General features: G+C 55.3%; 1 protein-coding gene across 6 annotated transcripts in view; it reads left to right on the forward strand.

The window, feature by feature from the left end:
* Nucleotides 1-21,250, forward strand: part of CERCAM (cerebral endothelial cell adhesion molecule) — a 31,716-nt gene extending 10,466 nt beyond the window's left edge. For 2 of the 6 annotated variants that reach the window (XM_031654576.1, XM_031654575.1), the window contains exons 2-15: nt 871-990; nt 1,874-1,963; nt 4,593-4,703; nt 4,873-4,990; nt 5,866-6,000; nt 6,139-6,343; nt 10,832-10,951; nt 11,290-11,366; nt 11,462-11,568; nt 13,893-14,025; nt 17,765-17,892; nt 18,077-18,280; nt 19,280-19,532; nt 20,747-21,250. In XM_031654576.1, coding sequence (XP_031510436.1) covers nt 4,630-4,703; nt 4,873-4,990; nt 5,866-6,000; nt 6,139-6,343; nt 10,832-10,951; nt 11,290-11,366; nt 11,462-11,568; nt 13,893-14,025; nt 17,765-17,892; nt 18,077-18,280; nt 19,280-19,532 — 1,554 coding nt within the window. In that variant the 5' untranslated portion in view covers nt 871-990; nt 1,874-1,963; nt 4,593-4,629 and the 3' untranslated portion in view covers nt 20,747-21,250. The other 4 variants (XM_031654574.1, XM_031654573.1, XM_031654577.1 and 1 more) reach the window with 4 other exon arrangements.
* The last annotated feature ends 233 nt before the right edge of the window (nt 21,251-21,483 follow it).

Genomic DNA, 21,483 nt, shown 5'->3' on the forward strand with positions numbered 1-21,483 from the left:
TTCTTTTTGAGACAGAGTCTTGCTCTGTCGCCAGGATGGAGTACAGTGGCATGATCTTGGCTCACTGCAACCTCTGCCTCCAAACGATTCTCCCAACTCAGCCTCCTGAGTAGCTGGGACTACAGGCGCGTGACATCACACCAAGCTAATTTTTGTATTTTTAGTAAAGATGGGGTTTCACCATGTTGCCCAGGATGGACTTGATCTCTTGACCTCATGATCCACCCGCCTCAGCCTCCCAAAGTGTTGGGATTACAGGCGTGAGCCACCGCGCCCGGCCCCCAGGCCTCTTTTATGAGGGCACTAGCCCCATTCATGTCAGGGAGCCCACCCAATCACCTCCTAATCAACTCCCAAAGGCCCCACCTCTTTTTTTTTTTTTTTTTTTTTTGAGACGGAGTCTCGCTCTCGCTCTGGCTCCTGCCTCAGCCTCCTGAGTAGCCGGGACTACAGGCGCCCGTCACCACGCTCGGCTAATTTTTTCTATTTTTTAGTAGAGACGGGGTTTCACCGTGTTAGCCAGGATGGTCTTGACCTCCTGACCTCGTGATCCGCCCGCCTTGGCCTCCCAAAGTGCTGGGATTACAGGTGTGAGCCACAGCGCCCGACCCGCCCCGCCTCTTAATACCCTGACATTAACATTAGGTTTCAACATGTGAGTTTTGGGGGTCCGGGACATTCAGACCATAGCACCCTTGGACCAATAGGACAGGCAGAGGCTGTGGAATGACTCTGGGGTGGGTGAAGTAGGTGGGTGAAGTTGCTTTAAAAAGGGAATCCCTCTTCTGGGGCTGGGAGTGGCTTCCCACAGGGGACTGCGGTGCAAGGGAGGAGGAATCTGGCATCTCTCCAGGATGCTTCTCATTGCAGGGCCGCTGGCCTAGAAATGGCCTCAAATGGAAGCTGCGACCCGATCCTGGTGGAGGTTTTGGAGCTAGGCTAGAGATGAGGACTCCAGGGTTCAGTGTGCACCTGCTGCTCCTGCACTAGGTAAGTCCCTTCCTCTGTGGACCTCCAGCCCTCCCCTTCCAGTGGAGATAGTGTGCACAGCCCTAGCTCCCCTCCCTGAGCCTGGGAAAAGGCTGAAGGGAGACCCCGTGGTGTTCCTAGGAAAGGAGCCCTTCCCAGCGGTGGGAGGGTGAACGGGGAGCCTCCCTCTCCTCCAGTCCTGTCTTCCCAGCCCCAGGGCGGAGCTCTTCCTGTGTATCAGCCTCCACGCGGGAAAAGTTGCCAGTGCATTCATTCTCTCGAGGAATCCCTGCGAGCCCTCCCAGATGGGTGGTGTTATCAGCCCGATTTTACCGAGAGGCTGCTGAGGGAAAGTGACCTGTCTGAGGTTGGTGACAGACACCCAGTTTGATCCCATCTGTGGTACCGCCAGGCCTCTCCCTTTTCTGCCTCTCTCCCGAGAGGCTGGAGAGTCCTTTCCCTCCTAGCAGGGTCCTAAGGACCCCGGCGGTGCTCCAGGGGAGCCAACATCCCCTCCTTGGGAGGGCGTGGTGTGCCCTAGTTCTACACTCAGACCAAGAGAGGGCTGTGAGGGCTGTGCCTTTTTTTTTTTTTTTCTCTTTTTTTCTTTTTGAGACGGAGTCTGTCACCCAGGCTGGAGTGCAGTGGCGCGATCTCGGCTCACTGCAATCTCCGCCTCCCGGGTTCAAGTGATTCTCCTACCTCAGCCTCCCAAGTAGCTGGGAGTACAGGCACCCGCCACCATGTCCGGCTAATGTTTGTATTTTTAGTACAGATGGGTTTTCACCATGTTGGCCAGGCTGGTCTTGAACGGATCTCAGGTGATCCCGTCGCCTCGGCCTCCCAAAGTGCTAGGATTACAGGCTTGAGCTACCACGCCCGGCCAGACTGTGCTCTCTTAAAGGGCCGAAGCAATGCGAGCGCTAGCGACCGAGGCAAGGAGGTGACGCGCAGGGGACTTATGGAGCGGACCGCCGCGGGAGGACGCGCCCAGGTCAGGGGGACTCCCTCTGCGACCCCCACACTGGGTCTCCGGCCCACGCGTGGCCCGTCTGGTCTGCGGTGCTGGCGCCGGGGCCGCCAGAGGGCGCCCGGGGCGGAGGAGGGGGCGGGAGCCGGGGAAGCCCGGGGAGGTGGTGGCAGAGCCGGCGCCGCCCCGCGGGGTCTGCGGCTCAGGTCTTAAGGGTCGGCTTTATGGGCCGGGAAATCCGGTTCCGGGGGTTCAAAGCCCAGGGGTTCCATGAGCCCCTACTGTTCTCGGATGCCTGGCCGGCCCCGAGGCACTCGTCCCAGCACCCCTCCCCCGTCCCCATCCTCCGGCCCCTCCCCCGTCGCCCCTCCGGGGTCCAGCCGGGCGGGGCTGCTCCAGGGTCGCGGCTGGAGCGGGTCCCCGGGCCCTGGCCGTCCGGTACCCCAGGCCAAGGACAGAAAACTTGAGCATCCACGCGCAGGGGTGGGGAGGGGAATCCCACTCTAGGGGTGCACTGCCCCGCCCTCTCCGGGTCTGCCTCGGCCCCGCCTGGGCCCCAAGCCCCGCCCCCTCCCCTCGGCTGGCCGGAGCGCCCCGGGGGCCGCCGCAGCCGCCCAAGCGCCCGCCATGCGCGCTGCCCCCGCCGCGCCGCTGCTCCAGCTGCTGCTCCTGCTGGGGCTGTGGCTAGAGGCTGCGGGCGTTGCAGAGTCGCCGCTGCCCGCCGTGGTCCTTGCCATCCTGGCCCGCAATGCCGAACACTCGCTGCCCCACTACCTGGGCGCGCTGGAGCGGCTGGACTACCCCCGGGCCAGGATGGCCCTCTGGTGAGAGACACTGGCATTGGCACCCAGTGGGCACCTAACCCCCAGCCTCGCAGATGGCCCCCGCCCCCGGCGGCCCTGTCTGCTCGCTCCCTGCCCAGACACCACCTAGACAGGCCCCTCCCCTCACAGACGGCCCTGCCAGCCCGAGCCCCCAGACAGGACCCTGAACCCCCTGCTGGGAGACCTCTGAGGCCACAGGCCGACGTGAGACACCCACCCCTCCTTCTGGTCCCCTACTCCTTCGTCTTGGGGCCTTCCCTGGGTTTAGGTTGGGCGCAGCCAGCCCTTTTCACCCCAGCCTTCAGGGCCCAGTTCAACCCCGGTGGGACCTGTGGTTGGCTGGATTTGAAGAGAAGCAGACAGGAACCTCTGAAGTCCCCTGGGGCCCAACGTGGCAGGGATCGGCCAGGCTGGAGGCTTCTGGGCACAGGTGGGGGGTGCCATCAGCACTGGGCTCCGGGCTGTGCAGGGGAGTCAGACCGGCTCCCTTTCCCTCTGGGCTGGGGCCAGCTCTCTTGGTAGAGGGGCAGGATCCTGTCAGCCAAGGGCAGTCCCCCTTCCTGGAGCCTCTCCCCTCTGGCATCTCTGTGCCCACAGGGCACTGGGATCGGAGGCCACAACCCCAGGTCTGTAGACACCAGAACAGGGAGGAGTCCCTGGCTGAGGTTGGGGGTAAACTGAGAAAAATGACAAGCCACCCTTTACAATACACCCTAGTTGGGCTGGGGGGGTGGAGCCCTGGCCTGGGGAGGCCGCCCACAATGACCACAGTTTGGGAGTTTGTTAGTTCCCACCCCTGTAAGACTTGACACGTAGTCTTCATTTCTGGGGAATTGGCTTAAAGGGGCAGCATCACCCAAAACCTGGGCACTTGACTAAAGCCCCCACCTCTGTTATGGGAGCCCCTTCCCCAGGAGAGGGGAGGGTGTGCTCCATGACAGCGGAGCTTGGGCCCGTCTGCATTCTCAGGGACTCGCAGAGCATGGTTTGGTCCTTATTACAACCTGGGGGTGGAGGAAAGCAGCAGCTCTTCTGTCTAGTCCCCATTCAGAGAGGGACAGGGGCTGGCCTGTGGTCACACAGCCATAGGTCACACAGGTAGGTATCTGCCCACCTAACGAAGGTTACCAGGGAATGTGGCAGGTGGGATCCTTAAAGTCGAGGTACTTTTCATCTTTCAAAATGCATTCATTGGCCAGGCAACGTGGCTCACGCCTGTAATTTCAGCACTTTGGGAGGCTGAAGTGGGCAGATCACCTGAGGTGAGGAGTTCAAGACCAGCCTGGCCAACATGGTGAAACCCCGTCTCTACTAAACACACAAAAATTAGCCGGGTATGGTGGCGCGTGCCTGTAATCCCAGGTACTTGAGAGGCTGAGGCAGGAGAATCACTTGAACCCAGGAGATGGAGGTTGCAGTGAGTCGAGATCACACCACTGCACTGCAGCCTGGGTGACAGAGCAAGATTATGTCTCAAAAAAAAAAAAATATATATATATATATACACACACACACACACACATACACACATATATACTTTCGTCTTCTCTTCTCTTGGTCCATGACATAGGCAAGAAAGCTTAAGTTATAGAGGGAGGACGTGAAGCCCAGAGAAAGATGGGACTTGCCTGAGGTCACAGAGCAGGTCACAGAACTGTGATGGGGACCTGGCTGTGCTGCCTCCAGCCCCTCTGCTGTAACATGCCTACCCTTCACTGTTCCAAGGAGAGCCCGGCCTCAAAGGCGTTGGTGCTTCGGGGTCAAGGCTGCTTTGGGGTTCAATCCTTCTGTGGCTGTGCCCCCTCAGCCTTTTTTCTTCCCATCCCCAGGTGTGCCACGGACCACAATGTGGACAACACCACAGAGATGCTGCAGGAGTGGCTGGCAGCTGTGGGCGATGACTATGCCGCTGTGGTCTGGAGGCCCGAGGGGGAGCCCAGGTGGTGATCTGAGGGGAAGGGTACTGGGGAAGATGGAGAACAGCTGCAGTCCAGAGAGGAAAAGGGACAGCCCAGAGCCGCAGCCTCCAAGCCAGGGCTCTGTCCACTGCCTTGCAGAGAGGGAGGGGCATGTACCCCATGGGAACATCTCACCTCTCTACCCCCTCAGGTTCTACCCAGATGAAGAGGGTCCCAAGCACTGGACCAAAGAAAGGCACCAGTTTCTGATGGAGCTGAAGCAGGAAGCCCTCACCTTTGCCAGGGACTGGGGGGCTGACTATATCCTGGTAAGGAAGTCTGGCTAGAATTGGGCTTCTGAAAGGTGGTAGTATCTGTCCCTGATAGAAATCTGGGTATAGGCTGGGCGCAGTGGCTCACGCCTATAATCTTAGCACTTTGGGAGGCCAAGGCAGGTGGATCATCTGAGGTCAGGAGTTCGAGACCAACCTGGCTAATATGGTGATACCCCGTCTCTACTAAAAATACAATAATTAGCTGGGTATGGTGGCAGGTGCCTGTAATCCCAGCTACTCAGGAGACTGAGGCATGAGAATCACATGAACCTGGGAGGCGGAGGTTGCACTGAGCTGAAATCACACCACTGCACCCCAGCCTGGGTGACAAGAGTGAAACTCAGTCTCAAAAAAAAAAAAAAAAAAGAAAAATCTGGGTGTGACTGACCCACCGGAAGTCTGGGTCCTTCAGCAGGCTATCTGGGCCAGAGCCCAGACCAGATGTTCAGATTGGATCCCTATGTTAAAAGCTCAGACTAGGTACTAAGCCTGGACCCCTCAGACAGATCCCATTGTATATACTATATACTAAGCCTCGATTAGTGGGCTGGAGCCCAGGGTATAAACTGAGCCTGGATCTCTGAACTAGAGCTCAGAGTAGGTGTTTGGACCCGTTTTCTAAGCCAGATCCCAGATAAAGGTCTTAGATCAGCAAACTCAGGTATAATCTCGGGACCGAATCCCTGAGTCAGTGCCCCAGACTAGAGCCTTGGTCCAGAAAGGGATCTACTGAGTGAGTTAGACCTCTGTAAGAGTATTCCCATTGGATCCTAGGAGCCACGCTGGGTCTCTGGCAGGACCACTTAGTGAATTCTTTGGGGGGCTGCAGCCCTGGCAGGGCTGGAGCCTGTGACATCCCCTCCCCAAAGTTTGCAGACACAGACAACATTCTGACCAACAACCAGACTCTGCGGCTTCTCATGGGGCAGGGGCTTCCAGTGGTGGCCCCAATGCTGGACTCCCAGACCTACTACTCCAACTTCTGGTGTGGGATCACCCCCCAGGTGAGGCCAGGATGGGGGCCTTGGGTGGACTGAGGTCCTGGAAGGAGGGACGTGGAGAGCAGAGAGCCTGAAGGCCTTGGGGTCTGTGGGCAGGGGCAGGGGAGCCCTCTTACAGCCCAAAGCATCCCCTTTCCCCAGGGCTACTACCGCCGCACAGCCGAGTACTTCCCCACCAAGAACCGCCAGCGCCGGGGCTGCTTCCGCGTCCCCATGGTCCACTCCACCTTCCTGGTATCCCTGCGGGCTGAAGGGGCAGACCAACTTGCCTTCTACCCCCCACATCCCAACTACACTTGGCCTTTCGATGACATCATTGTCTTCGCCTATGCCTGCCAGGCTGCTGGTGAGGACCAGCCCTCCTTGAACATTCCTTGGATGCCTCTGCGCCTTTGCACATGCTATTCTGGCTGCTTACCATGCCTTTCTCTACCCTGCATTTCATCCTGTTAACTCTTGACTTACAGCTTTGGGTCATGAGTTTTCTTCTCTCTCTCTCTCTCTTTTTTTTTTGGTGTGATCTTGGCTTACTGCAAACTCTGCCTCCTGGGTTCAAATGATTTCCTGCTTCAGCTTCCCGAGTAGCTGGGATTACAGGCACCCGCCACCACACCCAACTAATTTTTGTGTTTTTAGCAGAGATGGGTTTTCGCCATGTTGGCCAGGCTGGTCTCAAGCTCCTGAGCTCAGGTGATCAGGCCACTCCGGCCTCCCAAAGTGCTGGGATTACAGGTGTGATCTCAGTAACTACTCAGCCAGTAGTTACTTTTTTTCTTTTTTCTTTTTTTTTTTTTTTGAGACGGAGTCTCACTCTGTCGCCCAGGCTGGAGTGCAGTGGTCGGATCTCAGCTCACTGAAAACTCCGCCTCCCGAGTTCACGCCATTCTCCTGCCTCAGCCTCCCGAGTAGCTGGGACTACAGGCGCCCGCCACCTTGCCCGGCTAGTTTTTTGTATTTTTTTAGTAGAGACGGGGTTTCACCGTGTTAGCCAGGATAGTCTCGATCTCCTGACCTCGTGACCCACCCGTCTCAGCCTCCCAAAGTGCTGGGATTACAGGCTTGAGCCACCATGCCTGGCCTCCTTTTTTTTTTAAGATGGAGTCCTGCTCTGTCGCCCAAGCTAGAGTGCAGTGGCGCGATCTCGGCTCACTGCAACCTCCACCTCCCAGGTTCAAGGTATTCTCCTGCCTCAGCCTCCTGAGTAGCTAGGACTACAGGTGTGTGCCACCATGCCCGGCTAATTTTTTTTATTTTTATTTTTAGTAAAGACAGGGGGTTTCTTTTCTTTTTTTTTTTTTTTGAGACGGAGTCTCGCTCTGTCACCCAGGCTGGAGTGCAGTGGCTGGATCTCAGCTCACTGCAAGCTCCGCCTCCCGGGTTCATGCCATTCTCCTGCCTCAGCCTCCCGAGTAGCTGGGACTACAGGCGCCCGCCACCTTGCCCGGCTAGTTTTTTGTATTTTTTAGTAGAGACGGGGTTTCACCGTGTTAGCCAGGATGGTCTTGACCTCCTGACCTCGTGATCCGCCCCCCTTGGCCTCCCAAAGTGCTGGGATTACAGGCTTGAGCCACTGCGCCTGACCACCATGTTAGCCAGGCTGGTCTCGAACTCCTGACCTTGTGATCCACCCGACTCGGCCTCCCAAAGTACTGGGATTACAGACATGAGCCACCGTGCCCGGCTAGTAGTTACTTTTAAGATGAAAGTTACTAAAAAGAGTTTGGGTATGGCCAGGCAAGGTGACTCAGACCTTAATTTCAAAGTCTTGGGAAGCTGAGGCTAGAGGGGAAATCACTTGAGCTCAGGAGTTCGAGACCAGCCTGGACAATATAGCAAGACCTCATCACTTTTCTGCCTTTTTTTTTTTTTTTTTGAGATGGAGTTTTGCTCTTGTTGCCCAGGCTGGAGTGCAATGGCATGATCTTGGCTCACTGCAACCTCTGTCTTCTGAGTTCAAGCAATTCTCCTGCCTCAGCCTCCCAAGTAGCTGGGATTACAGGCATGCACCACCACGCCTGGGTAATTTTGTGTTTTCAGTAGAGACGGGGTTTCTCCGTGTTGGTCAGGCTGTTCTCGAACTCCCGAACTCAGGTGATCTGCCTGCCTCAGCCTCCCAAAGTGCTGGGATTACAGGCGTGGGCCACCGAGCCCAACCCAGCGTTTTTTTTTTTTTTTGAGATGGAGTCTTGCTCTATGGCCCAGGCTGGAGTGCAGTGGCACAATCTCAGCTCACTGCAGTGTTGACCTCCCCACCTCAGCTTCCCGAGTAGCTGGGACCACAGGTGCACACTACCATGCCTAGCTAATTATTGTATTTTTCATAGAGATGGGGTTTTGCCGTGTTGCTCAGGCTGGTCTTGAACTCCTGGGCTCAGGTGATCTGCCCCCTCAGCTCCCAAAGTGCTACGATTACAGGTGTGAGCCACCACCCCTGGCTGCGAGACCCCATCTCTACAGGAAAATTTAAAAATTAACCTGGTGTGTTGGCCCACATCTGTAGTCCCAGCTTCTTGGGAGGCTGAGGCAGGAGGATCGCTTGAGCCCAGGAGGTTGAGACTGAAGTAAGCTGTGATCATGCCACTGTACTCCACCTTGGGCAACACAGGATGAGACCCTGCCTCAAAAAAAAAAAAAAAAAAGAGAAAGTGTTTGGGTGTGAATGGAATAAATCCAATCCTGGCCGGGTGCGGTGGCTCATGCCTGTAATCTCAGCACTTTGGGAGGCCAAAGCAGGTGGATCACGAGGTCAAGAGAGGGAGACCATCCTGGTTAACACGGTGAAACCCGGTCTCTATTAAAAATACAAAAAATTTGCCGAGCATGGTGGTGGGTGCCTATAGTCCCAGCTACTTGGGAGGCTGAGGCAGGAGAACGGCATGAACGTGGGAGGCAGAGCTTACAGTGAGCCGAGATCGCGCCACTACACTCCAGCCTGGGTGACAGAGCGAGACTCCGTCTCAAAAAAAAAAAAAAAAAAAAAAAATCCAGTCCTGTGGATGAGAGGGAGGAGTGGAGACACTCATGTTGGAGTGAAGCTCTTGAGAAGGCTGCAGAGAATGTGTAATTCTGACCTTGAAGACTATCTGGTGCACGGAGAAGAACTTTGCAGGTGGTCAGGGTAAATTAGAGGTGACGATTTAATTAAGTAATTAGTGGCAGCCGGTAAGGAGGGTGTTGTGATTCTTTGTTTTGTGCTGGAGAAATCTGCAGTGTGCAGACATGCAAGAAGAAATCTTATCAAGTGGAAAAAGTGAGTGAAGGTGAAACAATTGGAGGGGAAAACACAAGCGAAAACAAAAGCATTCTGTTATTTTTCATGTGCTATCCCTGCTTCAAGCGACAGCCCTTGTTAATCGGTCAATGATTTGAAGGAATTCAGTCTCTAACAGCCAGCTATTATATCCCTGCTCTGGGCCAAGCTTTGTGCTCGATGCTGGGAATAGGGTCAGCTTTCATTTGTTTTTTGTTTGTTTGTTTGCTTTTGAGACAGAGTCTTGCTCTGTCACCCAGGCTGGAGTGCAGTGGTGTGACTTTGGCTCACTGCAACCTTTGCCTCCCAGGTTCAAGTGATTCTCCTGCCTCAGCCTCCCAAGTAGCTGGGATTACGGGCAGCCACCACCACACCCAGCTAATTTTAGTATTTTTAGTAGAGATGGAGTTTCACCATGTTGGCCAAGCTGGTCTTGAACTCCTGACCTCAAGTGATCTGCCTGCCTGGGCCTCCAAAAGTGCTGGGATTACAGGCGTGAGCTACTGTGCCCCGCCTGGGTTAGCTTTTTAATTGGCACCGTGTGCCTGCCCCTGAGGATAGTTATAATAAAGGTAACAAATATTGGCCAGGTGCAGTGGCTCACATCTGTAATCCCAACAGTTTGGGTGGCCTAGGGGGGCGGTGGATCACTTCAGGCCAGGAGTTCGAGACCATCCTGGCCAACATAGTGAAACCCCATCTCTACTGAAAATACAAAAATTAGCCAGGTGTGGTGGCGCACACCTGTATTCACAGCTACTCAGGAGGCTGAGGCAGGAGAATCACTCGAACCCGGGAGACAGAGGTTGTAATGAGCCAAGATCACACCGAGGCGGGCAGATCACTAGGTCAGGAGATCGAGACTATCCTGGCTAACATGGTGAAACCCCGTCTCTACTAAAAATACAAAAAATTAGCTGGGCGTGGTGGCGGGTGCCTGTAGTCCCAACCACTAGGGAGGCTGACGCAGGAGAATGACGTGAACCTGGGAGGCGTAGCTTGCAATGAGCCACTGCACTGCAGCCTGGGCGACAGAGCGACACTCCGTCTCAAAAAAAAAAAAAAGTGACAAATATTGAAGCCCGGGGAAGGCCACTCTGGCTGCCAGGTGAAAGATACTGTGGAAGGGAGCCCCAGAGGGTGTGGGGTGAAGTGGAGGGGTCTGGGGAAAAGGTGATGGCCCTTGGATCTAGGTGGGGTGGTGGGGATCGGGAGAGATGGGGGGATTTAGAGAACAGAGCAGTGGGGCTCACTGCCATCCTATGGCTGTGGTGGGTGGGAGTTTGCCTGCTCCTGCCTCACCTTGATACCCTGAGGGCAGGGACTCAGTCTTGCTCACTGCCGTAACCCTGACTCCAGTGGGTGCCCTGGACAGGTATATTGAATGAATGAACCATCTCAGCAGAATGACCCCTTAGATATTGTGTGAGCCAAGCCCTTTCTCCCTCTGGTCCTACAGGTGGGGAAACTGAGTCCCAGAGAAGACCGATACGGGTAACTGGCATTGCTGGGCCTAGGACCTCTCAGCTGGGTTCTGAGAGCCCCCCCACTCCACTGTAGCTCTCACTCAACCTGTCTCTGCAGGGGTCGCAGTCCACGTGTGCAATGAGCACCGTTATGGGTACATCAATGTGCCCGTGAAATCCCACCAGGGGCTGGAAGACGAGAGGGTCAACTTCATCCACCTGATCTTAGAAGCACTAGGTGAGGGCTGGGGAACTGTTCCACCCGCCTGCTGCCAGGGCTTCCTGCCTCCCCATGATGCCCCTTTCCTTAGGCCCTGTACTGGAGCGGGCATTGGCCTTGGGGTTCCAGCCTTACCCCTGAGTCGTTCCATGACTCTGAGAAAGTCCCTTTCCCTGTTGGGCCTCAGTCTCACATCCCTACAATGGGGACAGGTGGATCTTGTGATCTCTGAGGGCCCAGCCTGTGGGGTGTTCTGCCGGGCTGGGGGCAGGAATGAGGCTGGGGGCTAGGACTTCAGGGTGACTGCTAACAGGAGTCAGTAGGGACTCATGCTTGGGGTCTACTTCCCTTTGCAGTGGACGGCCCCCCCATGCAGGCCTCAGCTCATGTGACTCGGCCCTCCAAGAGGCCCAGCAAGATAGGGTTTGATGAGGTAAGTCCCCGAGCCTGTGGGCTCGCTGTTAGGAGGTGAATGGGCCCTCCCCTCCCTCTCCCCTGCACTTACCACCCACCCCCTGCCTCCTCCAGGTCTTTGTCATCAGCCTGGCTCGCAGGCCTGACCGTCGAGAACGCATGCTCGCCTCGCTCTGGGAGATGGAGATCTCTGGGCGGGTGGTGGACGCTGTGGACGGCCGGTGAGGCTGCCTGGGATGGGGCCCTGAGCTCTTGGGGGAGCAATGTGGTCCATCTCCAAGCCCCCTAGGACTGGGAAAAGCAGACAGGTTGAATGAGTTTCTTGTCCCAGGAAGTATCCAAATAGGGTCTGAGTAATACTCGGTCAGGGAGTTTCAGAGCAGGCACACGTGGGAGAAGCCACCCTCCCGCTGCTCACCACAGGAGGCGAGCACAGTGGCTGAGGCTCCACAGCCTGGGTTCCAGCTCTACCAGCTATTGAATGTGTGACCTCCAGCCAGCTACCCCCATCTCTCAGCCCTTTTGTATAAATAGCAGATAACTGTGCCCTTCTCTTAGGGTTTTGTGGGTTTAGTGAAGTTAGCCAGGGCTGGGCACATAGTAAGTTTCCAAAGGTTAGGTATTTTCAGTATTATTACTCTCCATCCCGGACTTGAGTTCCTGGTGGGCGGAGATCGGGAAAGGCCAGCCATGTTCCCCTGGGGAATCCAGAGGCCAGGCTCCTCCAGCCACCAGGGGTCCTGTGGCCCCATATGTCGTCTGCTGCTATTTGCTTCAAGTGCTCAGCTCTGTTTTTTTTTTTAGAGACAGCGTCTCCGTCTGTTACCCGGGCGCAGTGCAGTGCCACAAACATGGCTCACTGAAGCCTTAAACTCCTGGGTTCAAGCAATCCTCCTGCCTCAGCCTCTGAGTAACTGGACTATAGGCGTGCACCATCACACCCAGCTAATTAAAAATAATTTTTTTTTTTTTGAGGCAGAGTCTCGCTCTATCACCCAGGCTGGAGTGCGGTGGCGCAATCTCGGCTCACTGCAACATCCGCCTCCCGGGTTTTAAGTGGTTCTCCTCCATCAGCCATCTGAGTAGCTGTGATTACAGGCTTGCATCACCACACCTAGCTAAAAAAAAAAATTTTTTTTCATAGAGACAGGGTCTCACTCTGTTGCCTAGGCTGGTCTTGAACTCCTGGCCTCAAGTGACCCTCCTGCCTCACCCTCTTGAGTAACTGGGACTACAGGCATGCACCACCATGCCCAGCTAATTAAAAAAACTTTTTGGCAGCGCCGGGCACGGTGGCTCACACCTGTGATCCCAGCACTTTGGGAGGCCGAGGAGGGTGGATCGTGAGGTCAGGAGATCGAGACCATCCTTGCTAACATGGTGAAACCCCGTCTCTACTAAAAATACAAAAAGTTAGCCAGGCATAGTGGCTGGCGCCTGTAGTCCCTGCTACTCAGGAGGCTGAGGCTGGAGAATGGCGTGAACCCGGGAGGCGGAGCTTGCAGTGAGCCGAGATCACATGACTACACTCCAGCCTGGGCAACAGAGCGAGACTCTCTCAAAAAAAATTTTTTTCTCTCTCTACTAAAAATGCAAAAATTAGCTGGGCGTGGTGGTGGGCGCCTGTAATCTCAGCTACTCAGGAGACTGAGTCAGGAGAATTGCTGGAACCCGGGAGGCAGACAGAGGTTGCAGTGAGCCAAGATCGTGCCGTTGCACTCCAGCCTGGGCCGACAACAGTGAGAGTCTGTCTCAAAAAAACTTTTTTTTTTGGAGAGATGGGGTTTCTCTCTGTTGCTCAGGCTGGTCTTGAACTCCTGGCTTCAAGCAATCCTCCCACTTTGGCCTCCCAAAGCACTGGGATTACAGGTGTGAGACACCATGTGCCCCGAGGTCTCTTGACCATAGGCTATCCATCCTTTGCTTGGGCCTCTGCCCAAGAAGTATCTCTCATGTTCCCACATTCTTTAGAGTGCCTCCCGCTCAGGCAGCCCCCTACCATCCCACCCTTTCCTCAAGGGTAACCCCCATCCTATCATATTAGGACACGTCCTAATAGTTATCCTCTCAGAACTCCTGAGGTGGCCGGGCGTGGTGGCTGACGCCTGTAATCCTAGCACTTTGGGAGGTTGAGGCGGGCAGATCACCTGAAGTCAGGAGTTCGAGACCAGCCTGGCCAACATGGTAAAATCCCGTCTCTACTAAAAAAAAAAAAAAAAAAAAAAAAAAAAAAAATTAGCCGGGTGTGGTGGTGTGTGCCTGTAATCTCAGCTACTTGTGAGGCTGAGGCAGGAGAATTGCTTGAACCGGGGAGGTAGAGGTTGCAGTGAACTGAGATGGTGCCACTGCAGTCCAGCCTGGGCAACAGTGGCTCCAGTTCCCCAGGTCCAGTCCCTTGACAGCTTCAGGTCACACAAAAGAGTTACAAGGCAGAAACCTTCTTCAAACCCGACTCCAGTGTGACCGTCCCCACCATGCACAGGCCTGGCCCCTCTGGAGGGGTCTCTGGCAGGCACCCCTCACCCATCACACCTGTGTCCCTCAGGATGCTCAACAGCAGTGCCATCAGGAGCCTCGGCGTAGACCTGCTCCCGGGCTACCAGGACCCCTACTCAGGCCGCACCCTGACCAAGGGCGAGGTGGGCTGCTTCCTCAGCCATTACTCCATCTGGGAAGAGGTGAGGGCGCCTGCTTCCTCCACCCACGGCCTTCGGGGAGAACGGGGCCAGTTTGTTCTATTCACTGCTCTGTGAACGAGTGCATGAATGAAGATATGCATCAAAACCTGGCCAGCAGCTTTCAATCTCCTCTGTGTTCAGCACCCCAGTGGGCACCGCTAAGCGGTACCCGTTTGCATTCTGCAGTCTCTCTTAAGCACCTACTGTGTGCTAGGAGATATTCTGCTCTGAGAACACAGAGGAGGACAGGAACAATGCATATCTGCTCCTTCCTCCAAAAAAGGGATCCCCCTGGGGCTCAGGGACCAGAGGGGGGTTACTGAAACCAAGAAAAAAATCAAGAAAACCAAGCTTGCAGTGGAGGGGAGAGGTGTGGGCCACTTTGCACCCAGGGCCGGGAAGGTGGCTCAAGCCTGTAATCCTAGCACTTTGGGAGGCCTCTAGTGACGGGCGGGATCAGCGTCAGAGATCGGTGACCATCCTGGCTAACACGGTGAAACCCCGCCTCTACTAAAAAGTAAGTACAAAAACGCCGGGCGCCGTGGCTCAAGCCTGTAATCCCAGCACTTTGGGAGGCCGAGACGGCTGATCAATGCAGGTCAGGAGTTCGAGACCATCCTGGCTAACACGGTGAAACCCCGCTCTACTAAAAATACAAAACTAGCCGGGCGAGGTGGTGGGCCTGTAGTCCCAGCTACTGAGGCTGAGGCAGGAGAATGGCGTAAAAACCTCGAGGCGGAGCTTGCAATGGCTGAGATCCGCCACTGCACTCCCTGGCGACACAGCCAGACTGCCTCAAAAAAAAAAAAAAAAAAAAAAAAAAAAAAAAAAAAAAGTACAAAAACTAGCTTCTGGCGAGGTGGCGAATACCAGTCCCAGAAGCACGTGAGGCTTGTTTCTCAGGAGAATGGCGTGAACCTCGTGGAGGCTGAGCTTGCAGTGAGCAGAGACCGCCACCGTGACTCCAGCTCAGGATAGAGCTGACCGGCCTCAAAAAAAGGCACCTGGTGTGGGAGAGGTCAGAGTCGGTGTCGCCATTGAGGGGCAGGGAGAAAGGCCTTCTAGGCAGAGAACAGTGGGTGCCAAGGTCCTGAGGCAGGAAGGTGTTTAGGAGCAGAAAGAAGGAAGCCTGGGACTCAGCATGTGCTCAGTACTTGGCCAGGAAGCCTCAGCCCAGGGGCTGGGAGTGTGAGCGCAGAGGAGAGGTTGCTGGACACGGCTGGAGAGAACAGGGGAACTAAGCCCTCCAAGGGCAGCCCCTCCAGGAGATGGGACATGGATTCCTTGTTTTTATTCTCTGCTATAGCCAAATATATGTGCATGTGTATGTGAGCATTATGGGGTGTTTTTTTTTTTTTTTTCCTGAGCTGGAGAATTGTTCTGTCGCCCAGGCTGGAATGCAGTGGTGCAGTCTTGGCTCACTGCAACCACTACCTCCTGGGTTCAAGCGATTCTCCTGCCTCAGCCTCCTGAGTAGCTGGGATTACAGGCACCTGCCACCACGCCCAGCTAACTTCTAATCTCAGGTGATCTGCCCGTCTTGGCCTCCCAAAGTGCTGGGATTACAGGCATGAGCCACCACGCTCAACCTATGTTGACTTTTTTACCATCTCAGAACATGGTTCACTACTTTTTTTTTGAGACAGGGTCTTGTTCTGGCACCCAGGCAGGAGTGCAGTGGCTCACCACAGCCCGGACCTCCTGGGCTCAAACAATTATCCCACCTTAGCCCCTCAAGTATCTGAAACTACAGGCGCGCACCACCACACCCAGCTAAATTTTGTATTTTTTGTAGAGACAAGGTTTCGCCATGTTGGCTAGGCGGCTGGTCTCGAACTCCTGAGCTCAAGTGATTCCACCCACCTCAGCCTCCAAAAGTGCTGGGATTATAGGCATGAGCCAGCGCTCCTGGCTTCACTAATTTCTGAGCTGATTTCCTTTTCTTTTCACAGAAGTTATCAAAAGTAGTTTTCCGAAAGTTATTCTGAAGTAACTTTTCCAAAAGTTATCGAAAGTACTTTTTATTTGGGATATTCGGGGCTGGGGTCTTCCCAATCCCCACCCAGCCCAGCTTCCTTTAGAAAATAGCAGGAGAGGCCGGGCGCAGTGGCTCACGCCTGTAATCCCAGCACTTTGGGAGGCCGAGGCGGGTGGATCGCCTGAGGTCAAGAGTTCGAGACCAGCCTGGTCAACATGGTGAAACCCCGTCTCTACTAAAAATACAAAAATTAGCCGGGCATGGTAGCAGATGCCTAGAATCCCACCCAGCTACTCGGGAGGCTGAGGCAGGAGAATTGCTTGAACGGGGGAGGTGGAGGTTGCAGTGAGTCATCATGCCACTTTACTCCAGCCTGAGCAAGAGCGAAACTCCACCTCAAAAAAAAAAAAAAAAAAAGAAAGAAAATAGCAGGAGGCCAGGCCAGGTGCGGTGACTCATGCTTGTAATCCCAGCACGTTGGGAGGCTGAGGCGGGCAGATCACGAGGTCAGGAGTTCAAGACCAGTCTGGCCAACATGGTGAAACCTTGTCTCTACTAAAAATACACAAATTAGGCCGGGCGCGGTGGCTCAAGCCTGTAATCCCAGCACTTTGGGAGGCCGAGACGGGCGGATCACGAGGTCAGGAGATCGAGACCATGCTGGCTAACACGGTGAAACCCCGTCTCTACTAAAAAATACAAAAAATTAGCCGGGCGAGGTGGCGGGCGCCTGTGGTCCCAGCTACTTGGGAGGCTGAGGCGGGAGAATGGTGTGAACCCAGGAGGCGGAGCTTGCAGTGAGCTGAGATCCGGCCACTGCACTCCAGCCTGGGCGACAGAACGAGACTCCGTCTCAAAAAAAAAAAAAAAACAAAAACAAACAAACAAACAAACAAACAAACAAAAAACACAAATTAGCCCGGTGTGGTGGCGGGCACCTGTAATCCCAGCTGCTTGGGAGGCTGAGGCAGGAGAATCACTTGAACCCGGGAGGCGGAGGTTGCAGTGAGCCGAGACCATCTTCTGGTGGGAACTGCAAGCCTCTCCCCAGCCCCCAGAGGGTCGGGCTTCTGGGCCCAGCCCCTGTCTGTCATGCCTGCACTCAGGCAGCTGGAGGGGTGGGAGGGGAGATGGCTCCTGGCCTTGGCCATGGCTGCCTTGCCCTCCACCGTTCCTGCTCCTCTTCCATGCAGCCCCCTGACTTGGGAGGCCATTTCACTCCAGTCTGGGCAACAAGAGTGAAGCTTTGTCTCAAAAAAAAAAAAAAAAAGAAAAGAAAAGAAAAGAAAGAAAGAAAGAAAAAAAAGAAAAGAAAATTGCAGAAGGCCAAAGTGGCCATCTGGGCCCTGGTGTTCAGCAGATGCGGGTTCGTATCCCAGCTCCGCCACCTCCTGGCTGTGTGTCCTTGGACAGGCAGTCTCCCATTTCTGCGTGTCCTCCTCCCTCCTGCAGTTGAGGATCGTCATTTCCTGCCTCCTGAGGGCCCCTGGAGATACGCAGTGGCACAGCCCTGGGGTACAGTAGCACTCAGGGAATGTGGCAGGGGCCATGGTTACCATCATGATTCTATCTGGAGAGCCTCAGATGCCAGAGTGAGGTTGGGATTTCAGGTCCCGGGCAGTGGGGCCCCCAGCAGGCTTTGGGGCAACTGCATGACGTGGCCAGGCCAACCGAGGCCAGGGAGAGGCTGTGGGCTGCAGCGTGGAGGGAGGGGACAGCTGAACTCTGAAGAGCCATCTCCCACCCCATCGTGTATCACAGGTGGTTGCGAGGGGCCTGTCCCAGGTCCTGGTGTTTGAGGATGACGTGCGCTTTGAGAGCAACTTCAGGGGGAGGCTGGAGCGGCTGATGGAGGATGTGGAGGCAGAAAAACTGCCATGGGACCTGATGTAGGCAGCCTGCGCCCTCAGGGACAGGGGGGCGGGGTGGGCCTCCGGAGTCTGCCTTTTCCTGCCTGGGACCCTGGCCAGCCCCTCCCCCAAGAGCCTGGCCCTGAAGGAACGGGTGCGGGGTGGGGGGTCTCATGATACCCAGGACCTAAGAGAGTCCTGGGCCCCTTGGTGTCACTTTCAGCTACCTCGGGCGGAAACAGGTGAACCCTGAGAAGGAGGCAGCCGTGGAGGGGCTGCCGGGCCTGGTGGTGGCCGGGTACTCCTACTGGACGCTGGCCTACGCCCTGAGCCTGGCGGGCGCCCGCAAGCTGCTGGCCTCACAGCCTCTACGCCGCATGCTACCTGTGGACGAGTTCCTGCCCATCATGTTCGACCAGCACCCCAAGTGAGACTCTGATGGGGGCCGGGCATGGCAGGGCAGGGGCGTCCCCTCCGGGAACTCACCTCAATCAGTAGGAAGTCCCCTCACCGGGCAGATGGGGAGACTGGGACTGGCAAGGCCAAGTCATTGGCCCAGGTCACCAAGGAGTGGCTCAGCCTAACCTTAGAGTCAGAACAATCTCGGTGTGTATTTTGCGCAGCGCACGCAGGCTTTTTTTTTTTTTAAATGGAGTCCTGCTCTGTTGCCGGGGCTAGAATACCGTGGCGTGATTTGGACTCACTGCACCCTCTGCCTCCCAGGTTCAAGCAATTCTCCTGCCTCAGCTTCCCAAGTAGCTGGGATTACAGGCAAATGCCACCACATCCTGCTATTATTTATTTATTTATTTATTTTTGAATTGGAATCTTGCTCTGTTGCCCAGGCTGGAGTGCAGTGGCGCGATCTTGGCTCACTGCAACCTCCGCCTCCCAGGTTCAAGTGATTTTCCTGCCTCAGCCTCCTGGGTAGCTGGGATTACAGGTGCCCGCCAGCACACTCAGCTAACTTTTTTGTATTTTTTAGTAGATACGGGGGTTTTTCCGTGTTGGCCAGGCTGGTGTCGAACTCCTTGACCTCAAGTGATCCGCTTGATCACTTGAGTGCTGGGATTACAGGCGTGAGCCACTGTATTTTTGGTAGAGATGGGGTTTTGCCATGTTGGTCAGGCTAGTCTCGAACTCCCGACTTCAGGTGATCGGCCTCCCGAAGTATTGGGATTACAAGCATGAGCCACCGCGCCCGGCTGCATGCAGTTTTTAATCAAATGACTTCGCTGTTCTCAGCCTCCATTTCTTCATCTGGAAAATGGAGATAGTAGAAGTGCCACTGCTCAGGGCTGTTGTGAGGACTAGATGACGGGGAGTGAGGTGCTTTGGGCAGGCAAGGTGCCTGGCTCCAGGCAGGCGTGTGAGCGCGGAGTAGGGGCCCGCCTCAGTCCTCCTGAGCTGTCCTCTCACCTTACAGCGAGCAGTACAAGGCACACTTCTGGCCGAGGGACCTGGTAGCCTTCTCCGCCCGGCCCCTGCTTGCTGCCCCTACCCACTATGCCGGGGACGCTGAGTGGCTCAGTGACACGGAGACTTCCTCTCCATGGGATGACGACAGCGGCCGCCTCATCAGCTGGAGTGGCTCCCAAAAGACCCTGCGCAGCCCTCGCCTGGACATGGCTGGCAGCAGTGGGCACAGCCTCCAACCCCAGCCTCGAGATGAGCTCTAGGTGAGGATGCATAGACCTTGGCTTGCTCTTCCCTTTGATGGCGTGACTATATCTGGGGTTGTTTTCCCCCTTCTCAGCCTTCTCTCTCCCTCTCTCCATCTCTAGCTTTGCCTTTGTGTCCTTTTTTTTTTTTTGAGACGGTGTCTCACTCTGTCACCCAAGTTGGAGTGCAGTGGCCGGATCTCGGCTCACTCCAAGCTCCGCCTCCCAGGTTCACGCTATTCTCATGCCTCAGCCTCCCAAGTAGCTGGGACTACAGGCGCCCGCCACCATGCCCAGCTAATTTTTTTTTGTATTTTTAGTAGAGACGGGGTTTCACCGTGTTAGCCAGGATGGTCTCGATCTCCTGACCTCATAATCCACCCGCCTCAGCCTCCCAAAGTGCTAGGATTACAGGTGTGAGCCACTGTGCCCGGCCATGTTTTTTTTTGTTTTTTTTTTTTTTGAGACGGAGTCTCGCTCTGTTGCCCAGGCTGGAGTGCAGTAGTGTGATCTTGGCTCACTGCAACCTCCACCTCTCGGGCTCAAGCAATTCTCCTGCCTCAGCCTCCCTAGTAACTGGGATTATAGGCACCCACCACCAGGCCTGGCTAATTTTTGTATTTTTATTTTTATTTATTTACTTATTTTGAGATGGAGTCTTGCTCTGTCGCCTAGGCTGGAGTGCAGTGGCATGATCTCAGCTCGCTACAACCTCTGCCTCCCGCGTCCTGGGTTCAATCAATTCTCCTGTCTCAGCCTCCCGAGTAGCTGGGACTACAGGCGCCCGCCACCACGCCCAGCTAAATTTTGTATTTTTAGTAGAGACAGGGTTTCATCATGTCAGCCAGGCTGGTCTTGAACTCCTGACCTCGGGTGATCTGCCCGCCTCGGCTTCCCAATGTGCTGGGATTACAGGCGTGAGCCACCACACCTGGCCTTTTGTATTTTTAGTAGAGACGGGGTTTCACCATGTTGGCCAGTCTGGTCTTCAACTCCTGACCTCAAATGATCTGGCTGTCTCAGTCTCCCAAAGTGCTGGGGATTACAGGCATGACCCACTCTGCCTGGCCTCTGTGTCTGCCTCTAATTGTACCTTCCGCTGTCTCTGCATCCCTTTCTAGCTCTTCCTCTCTCTGCCTGTCTCTGCCTCTGTTTTCCTATATCTGTCGGTATCTGTCTCTCTCTGATTCTGTCTAATTCTCTTTCTCTTCCTGCTCCTCCTGTCCCACCAGGTCCGGGTGATGACTGCAAAGGAGTGCCCAGGAGCAGGCCACTACTGCCCAGAGAGCAGAGGAGGAGGTTGTTGGCAGGGACCGCAGATCCAGTCAGACCTGGCCACCACCTTGGGCATGGCCACTCTGCCCTCTGGACCTGTCTTTCATCAGGAGAAACCACTCAGAGATGGATCCCATTCCCTAAAGGTCTCACCGCAAAGGAACAGGACTTCCAGGCCCCTTGACCCTGCCTGGCCTGATTCAGGGCCTGGTGGGCCCCAGCCTTCTGTTTCAAGCTGGGCATACCCCATGCGCCCTTCCCTCCCTAAGGACTCAGCTGAGGGACCCCTCTGCCCCCTTCTACCTCCACCTCAGCACCCTCCCCCAGCTTGATGTTTAGGTCTCCCCAGCACCCTCCTCCCTGGCCAGTGCAAAGTACAGAGAGGTAGAGGACGACCCTTGCAGACTTGTTGCCCAGCACACAGTAGGCCCTCAATAAAAGCCATTTGCACTTTAAATATATATACACATATGTGTGTGTGTGTATATATATATAGACACAGGGTCTCCCTCCATTGCCCAGGCTGAAGTGCAGTGGCGCAAACCCAGCTCACTGCAGCCTCAACCTCCTGGGCTCAAGCGATCCTCCTGCTTCAGTCTCCCACATAGCTGGACCACAGGCAGGTGCCACCACGCCTGGCTAAATTTTATTTTGTATTTTTTTGTAGAGCCTGGGTTTTGCATGTTGCCCAGGC

Source organism: Papio anubis, chromosome 13 (assembly GCF_008728515.1).
Source record: "Papio anubis isolate 15944 chromosome 13, Panubis1.0, whole genome shotgun sequence".
NCBI classification, from domain to species: Eukaryota; Metazoa; Chordata; class Mammalia; order Primates; family Cercopithecidae; genus Papio; species Papio anubis.